This window comes from Leiobunum rupestre, chromosome 5 (genome assembly GCF_980474605.1).
Source record: "Leiobunum rupestre chromosome 5, qqLeiRupe1.1.hap1, whole genome shotgun sequence".
Lineage (NCBI taxonomy): Eukaryota > Metazoa > Arthropoda > Arachnida > Opiliones > Sclerosomatidae > Leiobunum > Leiobunum rupestre.
In genome coordinates, this window is record NC_143388.1 from 57,891,109 (window position 1) to 57,900,617 (window position 9,509).

Below are 9,509 nucleotides of genomic sequence, written 5' to 3' on the forward strand. Positions count from 1 at the left end.
CGGGCAATTTCACCTTAACCCAACCGGAACTACGGTTACTGGCAGCGGTTGGATATTTCTAGCTCTGAATGGCTTACGCAATTTATTCAAGCAGTTTATTGCCTTTTTCGTCTAGTAACAAAATGGATTTAGATTATGCACTACTTTATATATAAATTTATTCCAATAAGCCATTCGATAGCCATTACGCTTGCCGAACTTGTTTTAATGTATCGCTTTCGTCACGAGATACGTAGGAGTTCAGTTCAGTTCAGTTTTGAAGGTTAGATCTTTATAAAAAGGGCGACTCGTCGAATTTAAATTCTTGTCTTTTTCAACTTGTTAAAATGTTCCACGCGCTCTTTAATATTTTCGCGTAAAAGGCTCGCGCATTTTTTTTTATTTCAGGGAGCACGCGCAATCGCTCGAGCCCGTTTACGCTCAAATATCAAGACGCACGTGGAACTTTTTAACAAGTTGACTAAGACACTAGCATAAACTCTATCATAGTGAAACGTCACTTTCACGTCACGAGTGAAACGCCCGATACATTGAAACAAGGCCAATGTTACTTTCTATAAACGCCTATTGGATAGTGATAGAAGCGAATCAAGTCACGAACAGATGGCCATTATACTTAATTTACAAATTCTGAATTATAGAACTGATAGTGAAGTTTCTACGTCAACCGCAACCAAATTTCGAGCTTTATTTAACTTCCAGGTTACGGTGCTTTTGAAAGGTTAAAGGAGTTTTCCCCCCGAGTTCTTAGGCTTACCCCTATCTATAAAAACCTGTTCAGGTTATCGGTAATAGCATATGTAACATAATTATTCATAAGTACGCCTCTGTACAACATTTCCATAGAAAATATTTTCAATGAGACCTTGTTTCACAGGGAACATACAATAAGCGGACAGAAAAATGCTAAAATTATTGTAATCCTTGAGTTATTGAAAGGTTACCATGGAAACGAAATCACGTGATCGCGAGGCACGAGAAAAACTGTAGATTGCCAAAGCCAGTTTCCCCATCAGTAAAGCTGATGACGCGTTATTCGTCACGGAGGTGGAAGTGATGTAAATTACGTCATATTCCGTGAACAAGGTTTCATTGAAAAAATACTTTTGTAGCATACTAATGAAGAATTATGTTATATATGGTAATAGTTAATCTGGGGAGCTGTTGGATCGCGTGACATGAAGGACTTGTAACCATAGAAATAACTAGAGTGCTCATACGAATGGCAGGAAGCGCGCCGATTAGAAGCTGTCGCTTTGACCATGCTTTTTGTTCGGCGCTGATGACGAAAGTATCGCCATCTATGTCGTACCTTGGAAGCACATTTTCCGAAAGGTTCAGGCCTTCTTTATGTATAATGTAGGCACCTATATAAATAATTATTGAAAAGCGTTATTGATTCATCGGGGCCGTTTTCATTTCCTCTAACACCAGAGTTCAACGAATTTAGCTCGCATTACATATCAATTAAGTTACTACTTATCAGAGCTTGTAAATATATATTTCTAAATGAATTTATCTAAACATTTAATTAATTTCTGATGTAATGTTTAAAGAGGGCTAGATAATTAATATTTACCTATATTTCAGTACATATGCCATGAAAATTAAAAATGATAATTTTTGCAAAATAGTAATGCATTCTGAGCTTAAACTATCTACAAATATTATTAAATATCAAAATGCATTCTTTGGAGTCAATCAAGTGTAGAATGCCTCAAATTAGTTGAAAGCTGTAAGAAGTAAACTAGTTAGTATTTTACAAAGCCGTGAATCATGAAACATTCTTTAAACACATTATCCCAACGTTTCAGCTTTAGTCTATCAATTTTATTATGAACTCAATTTCGAAAAACGCTGTTTGGCTTAGCAACAAATATTTAAAAATATTATAATTTTGATACACATTCTTTGGATTATATAAAACCATAAGTAAATGAACCGAAGTTATCGAAATAGCGCTCAGAATCGGAGCGCTTTTTCCTTACGAAAATCGAGTCAAATAAAAGTTAATTTCCATCCCCGTCTTTTGACGCGATAAATTGAACTTTGGAATTGTGGGTATAGCTATTTCTATGTATAAAAAATTGTTTCATAAAAACAAAAACCTTTTTTTCGGCCTAGGAGCCCACAAAATTTAAAATTCGAGGTAAAAATGTTACTTCATAAGAAAAATGTCTCCAACATGGGGAGTATAGCAGTCTGATTTACTTTACTTCTGATAAAACTCAATACGAATATTGATGTTAAATACTTAAATTAATATAAATTGACATATCTTGTAGTAGAATAGATATTTATTTAAAAATTACGAGTAATTTTGTTCGTTTGGTTAACGCGCAAATCTCGACAACTTTGGTCTAGCGTATTTTACGAAAACTATGCTCAGCAACAAAGTTGGGCAGAAATGTTGACTCGTCCGTATAGACCTTAAAAAGCGTAGTTGTTGTTGGAATACGAATTGCTGTTTTCTTTGGCTGGTGCCACGGTGCCCGTTATGTTTTTGTTGTTTGTGTATCTTTGAGACGTCTCTGTGCACGGTGGTGATGGAGTGCTTGTGTCTTCCGCTAATGTATCACTCTTGTATCTTGTAATTAGATGCGTGGAGCAATCGAGGTGCCACATTCCGGAGTGCGAATACGGCCCTTACTCCTACGAGACGGGACGCTGTCCGAAGAGACCGGACAATTACCGGAAACACCCGGATGGACGCGAAAGCCTCAGCCATCACCACAGATCCAACTTCTTCGAAAGAGACTGACATCCACGATTTTTGAAAGAATAGCAACCAAAAAATGAAAACTTTGTCCGCTTCCGCTGAGCGAACGTAGATGGAAGACGTCACCGAAAAACGTTCACTTTTTTGTTTCACGCGAATGGAGTAAAAAAATACGTGGCTCCGCTCCAAAAACTGGATTTTGCGCGTTTCGCCTGGAAGTATTTTAAGACCAATTTATCATTTTGCGCTTTAAAACTTGACAATAATGATTATCGTTGCCAATGCCAATCAGTGGTGGGCTTCATTTCTTCATCCAACGGTTGGTTTTTTAACCCTTGGTCATCAAAAACTACCAAGACCGCGTTACTCACAGCTTAAAAGTTTTAAGTTGGAAATTGTTTTAGTTATATTTAGCGAAGGGTAGATTTGTCGTTTAGAAAGAGAGTTTTTATTTAAGAAATTGACTTGTCAAAAATTCGTATTATGATTGTTTTGGTGGTCTTTATTAAATTATGTATAAGCTACGAGCTGGAACATCGTACCATGGTGTTTAGCGCTTTCAATGTTTTTATACCCAATCTTGTCACTAGTACTTTTATAAATGCCGCTTAAAGGTCTCCGTAGACCGAAATACTCAGATTTGTAAAGTCGTTTTCCAAAAAAAAATCAGTTGGTTATAAATTCAAGGTGTTATCGAGTATAACTTCAACACGCTTTCGTTCGATGTGCAGTTCAGGTTCGTTTAGGATGCGATTACATTTTGCCAAGCATAGCCCCTTGTATATAACAAAGCCTGAACATATTTGAATTTTTGAAAATGGCACGAACTTCAGGCGCAAAATCCCACAGATGTCGCTCGTAGAGAGTATTTGAAAATGACAAAAGCGAATTTTTCAACAAACTAACCCTTTTTCTTAGGTTTTCGATTAATTTTTGTAAATTGATAAAATTTTATATACCCAGAATATTTCTATCTTTATAGCTTAAAAAAAAATCCCATTTGAGTAAACAGAGTAGAATTTGAGTCGCAAATTTAGTTGGGTGACAGACGTCATAGCAGACGACACATTTTATTTAGGGGCCGTTCACAAATGACTTAATGCAAAGAATACCGAAAAGTTACAATGGAAAATTTATTAAATTTATTTCAAAATGAAACCTATTTATTTAAAGTTTTATCTCTAGAAACCTAAGCATACTATTATAAATGATAAAAATAAGTGTTAAATTGCTACTGTTCCTTAAACTAATTGATAATTAAAGTTGCAGTATAGAATAACAAAATGTAACGTAACATTTCGAATTTCGATGACCCCTTCCCTCTGTTACATTTAGTAACGCTTGCACAAACTCCCTTCTCCTTAGTGCGTTACCTAATTTGTGAACGGCCCCTTAGGCACTAGCGCAACTCATCTGTTGGGTATCTTTACGAAACAAAGCGGGTTACACCTGGAAGGTTGATCTGAAGCAATTAAGATTTCCTAGTCGTCTGTAGCAAAAACAAAACCATGATGTCAAACGTGTTTATTGGCGACGTCAAAACTTTTAAAAAGTTAATTCGGTTGCCAGTTCTTTTTCCGTGTAGAAAAGCGAGTATACCAGAACCTATAGTTTTTATTTTTGAGCCCACCGTTTTATTAGTTTCACGTCGAAATATATTTCGTGTGTAACTGTTACTTTGAACAAATTGTAGTTAGGTGTTGTAGTTGACGTCCACTTTTGACAACACCTACGATAATAAGTTTCAATATCTGACACATGCGCAGTTAGATGAAAAAGTGAACGAGGATGGTACTTGGACGTCAGTTTAGGCTTCCCTTTGTTGTGACGAGTAACATCCTACTAGTTCAAGTTCAAGTTCATCAATTATAATATTTATACAATGTTTATGGTTTAAAATGGCCAAGTCAATAAGTACTTATAGTTATTTTTAAAGCTGATAGATGACCGTGCGATTATTGAAACTCTTGTAACCGATCAGGAGAACCTATCGATGCCATTTCTTTATCAAAACACTTAAATAACGTCTATCTATGTGCCAAAAGTAATTTCTTCTCAAGTAAGTTAGTTCCGTGTACGCCTGTGCAAAATTGGCATAAGAAAAGGTTACTTAGCCGTGGTCTGTAACTGTACTGGGGTATGGTCTAGTAGTAAAAATTATCATAATGAGATATGGTTAGGGTTCCGAAATTAAGCCTTTAGTCCAAGAAACAAAAATGATGCGTCCAATCAGTGGTCAATGTCAAGTACTCGTGATCGCAATACTAATTGGGACAATCGGTTTTCCAGACAATTTGGGATACATGTAGCACTAGAACCTTTTTGGTAAGAAATGTAAATGATTACTGTCCAACTAGAGCAAATAGCGAAACGCATTCGATGTGAAACTGATAATTCGGCTGGACTGCCTTGTTTGTGTACTAAGTTACACTAGAGACAACGGATAAAGTCGCAATTTATTAGTAGTGTCAATTTGTGAAGCAAATAAAAAAATTACAAGTCCACTTGTCTTTCGATAATTTATTTTCTCCCAACTTGTTTTGGGCCAAATTTTTCCCCAAGCAAAAAACTATTAATCACTTTTAAATAAAATTTTAACGTTTTTCTATCCACGTTCCTTGAAAGGTTTTCTAATGGATTATTTGATGCGGGTTATAAGTATATAATTACATAACGTAAGTGTGCCAGTTAGCTAAAACTTAGCAATAATTTCAACTATGTGTCGAGTGAACTGACGTCATAGCCAAAAAGATAAACGCCTCTATCGAAAAAATACGCAACTTTAACTCTTAGTAAAATTTTATCACGTGGAAGGTACGAAACTGGCACACTTATTTGGAAAGCTATTATATACTTATGATCACACTTCCATGCAAAGTGTCTTCACTACTTTTTTATAGATTTTTCCCAAGGTTATAACTATTAATAGCTCTTAATAAACTATTCACGTTCTGGAAGATTATTCCGTAAAAATCAAAAATTATAAAAAATTATCGATCCGTCAAAATTGGCAATGCTTATGTGGAGAAGAGGCGGATATCGAAATATCAATTAATCGATGGTGTAAGTTAAATTTTCAGTAGTGGCAGCTAGGAGCAACAAACACAAGGAGAACGCAGCTATCCTTTAAACACGCTAACGCAGTGTTGTGTACAAATTTGATTGGACGAACCTTTATGCTGCACGTTTTACGGAAAGGGGGAAGACAATTTCGGAATTTTCCCCTTCCGACGCAAGAAAATGCACGAGTTTTGACGGGTTGCGTTCTCCTTGTGTGGGCAGTGCTGTATTCGCTGCTCCTAGGTGGCAGTATGTTACGCTATATCCAGTATTTTAGTCAAATGCTTAAGCGGACGTAAAATACCGGTATATTTTTGGTGCCCAAGACTTAAATTGGCACCATCGATCGCATGTCGAAGCATTTAAGTAAAATCCCTTACGTGGGCATTACAAACCGCTACGATTTTCAATTTGACCGATACTATCGATAGTTTGATATTTGAATAGCAGCCTCTTTTGCACACTCGCATTTTCATTTTTGAACGATCATGATTTTTTTTTAATTTTTGATTAAAACTAAACATTTGCTAATTTGTCAGTGATGAAAAATGTGTTATACTCTACCTATCGCTTGCAAGATAAATATAAATATAAAATTAGGTTGAGGCAGAATCTAATGGACGTGAATTTCCCATCAAACCGCGGATATAACTGTGCCAAAAGTGACATAATTACCAAATGTGTGACAATCCCTGTACTTTCGTATGCTAAAGGTTTAATGAATGCTCGACTCGAGATCGACCACGTAAAAGACTATTTATTGTCTTTTTTTAGTCTATGGTATTATATCGTCGGTAGATGGCGATAGCATCTCCACAACGCGACGATAAATCAAAAAATACATTAACTTGGACCAGTGCTTCTTAGTTCCTCCGTTCCTCACTACGAGGCGTTATTTGTTGGTTTTAACTTCCTTCCCTCCCTAGGGCATACTTTCCCTTCTCCCCTCCGAACTTGTATTTCGCTCCTAACATTCATTAAGAAATAGGACCGATTGACACGCTTTTGGTAATTATGTCACTTTTTCTGTGCGAAGGTACACGTTTCAAGCTAATAACATTAGCACTATGCGGAGATAAATACTTATCTCTAAAAGATGTATTATATACTTCTGGTATTATGAAGAAAGAATGGACAAGTTAAACGTGTAGAAGGAACTTATAGGAGTGTAGTTTGTGCATAATAAAGCTACGTTTACATTTCTACAAGTTTCCGCGTTCATGTTTTCTAACGCTGCCTTAACCTGTGTATTGCTTGGCTGCCATAGTTATGCCAGGGTTATGGAAGAGATGGTTTCGCCAACTTATCGGCTTAACAATAGGCTCAAGAGATGGCGTAAGTTGCCATAAAGGTAGAAACCCTGAATGGTTTTTTCTCTGTCAAGATTATGTGCTTATATCGGAAGCTGTACATTTGGCGCCAAATTTGAATTTGAATTGAAATGCATGAGCTTTTATTTAGAAATTTACTTTTTCCCTGCTGGGTAAATTTTGGTTCACATAAAAATTTATAAGTCTTAACTAAAATATATTTCAGTTACTTCCGCTAAATAATTATATGCTATAAGGAATTTATTAATCTAAGTTGCCTCTCAACCCAAAGCTACTGCATAGGTTACTAAAAAACCAAAACAGTAACAAAACAAGAAAATGGAACTCGAAATTAAAATTGGTTCCACGAGATTGCGGGACACAAGTAAAATAAGGGAAGATTGGGGGTTTCAAGGTGTAAGGTATTTTTCTTTTTCAAGGAAAGAGTGGGCGAATTAACCATCTCTTCTAAAACCCTGCTTATGCTTAAATGTGTTACTTATGCACCAAACTTTTAACAAAATATCTTAATTTCAGGTTATTTTCCGAGTTTTATTTTTACATCATGTACATTTAAAATGATTAATACTCTTTTTTGATATTAAATGTTTAACGGGTTAAACGCTTTAAAAGGTAAAAATAGTTTTATGCAAAACTCGAACGAAATGACGTGTGGTAATCACTTTTTATTTCTTTGAGAAGTAACACAATACACGTAAGTTGGACACTGAATGATTTCTGTGAATGAGTTTGTCACAGAGCGAACTTCGTTGGCATAATTACTGCCAGGCTAGAGTGACAGTGATAAATACAAATTGGAAAATAACTACTGAGCTGATTATTATTATTTTATTAAGCTAAAAGCTAATAAGAACTAATTTTATGTTCTGATTCAATAATGAATCATAATTTGGAAAAAGGAATGTTATTTTTATTTATAAAAGCGTCTAAATTTTCGGTAAGTCTTTGTTGAAACAAACTATCATTAAAAAGAAAGTTGTGAGAATATGAAGTGTCATACTTATATTTATTATGTAACTTATGATTTTATTTTCATGGTATAGTAAATAAGGACCCGGGGTGACGCCATGAGCTACCGTACATTAGTGGCGCCATCTTGCAAGAAATAGCTGCAGTGTGAATCCGACTTCTGTCTGTGTTATCTTGACGGGTCCCTAACAGGTAATTTTGGTTTATTTCACCAAACCAGATAATACGGGTATTTTGGATGCATTTTTAATTTTATTCTATCACCTATAACTCTCATGGTCGTAAATATCTCTCAATTTTGTCTGGAATTCCTCGACGCATCTCACCCTTTTCACCCCGAACTAGCAGTATCAGAGAGTGGCTGCTTTTTGGGAGTTAACGAAATGGTAGAATCAATCGAGATTTGCATATACGCCCCGTCGTTTGGGAAAACGCTTTTTTCGACCTCTCAGTTTTCGGAGATAACATTTCTACTCTATATTGAGGATGTTAAATATTCCGGACAGTTTTTATCTTAAAGATCTTGGAAACGTATCCATGTTGATATCAGAAATAAATGAAACGGCCTAATCAAAGAAATACACGTTATCAATCTCAGGTGCGACGATTTTAATCTATTTAGTTTAAATCAAGACTTTTTAAATATTTTATTCACATCGTAAAATATTTCAATGGTTTATTTATGAAAATTTCCAAAATATTTTTAGTAACAAATTTATTTCTCACTCAACCAATGACAAGTAGTAATCAAATTTTAAATAAAATTATATTGATTTTTACTTATGGGTATAGCCATAAGTAACATAATGAAAATAAGTATGACAGTTTAGGTTTATTGATGAATTGTATCCTAACTATCATCTTTCTGTCCACTAACCAATTAGTAGAAGTATTAGCAAATACATATTCTATATCTTAAGAAAAAATAAATACCGTTTGTCTCAGGGCGTTCGGCTAGTGTATTTTTCAGGATATATTTATTTGAACCAAATCGGATATAACCACCTCGGGTAGTCTCCTATGAAATTTGATAAAATACGCGAAAAAGTAGATAAGTCCATAATTAAAAGGGATAATATAGCTAAATCCTAAACAAATTTGAAGAAAATTAAAAACTTACTAATAACTCGTACCGATAGGTCTTCGAGCAACGCGAAACTCGGATCAAATAGATCTTCGAGTAATAAACTAAATTAAAAATAAATAAAATAGCCAGAAATTCCAACGGTAGACCGGTTTCGTTCTATTTGGAACTCATCAGTACCGTGCGGGAAATCTGGCTATTTTATTTATTTTTAATTTAGTTTATTACTCGAAGATCTATTTGATCCGAGTTTCGCGTTGCTCGAAGACCTATCGGTACGAGTTATTAGTAAGTTTTTAATTTTCTTCAAATTTGTTTAGGATTTAGCTATATTATCCCTTTTAAT

General features: G+C 35.0%; 1 protein-coding gene across 1 annotated transcript in view; it reads left to right on the forward strand.

Moving 5' to 3' along the window:
* The window catches only part of LOC149945377 (uncharacterized), a 122,631-nt gene extending 117,408 nt beyond the window's left edge, over positions 1–5,223 (forward strand). The window contains exon 6 of the mRNA XM_090175174.1: positions 2,599–5,223. Coding sequence (XP_090031300.1) covers positions 2,599–2,761 — 163 coding nt within the window. The 3' untranslated portion in view covers positions 2,762–5,223. The remainder of the gene's footprint in view (positions 1–2,598) is intronic.
* Positions 5,224–9,509: the final 4,286 nt, after the last annotated feature.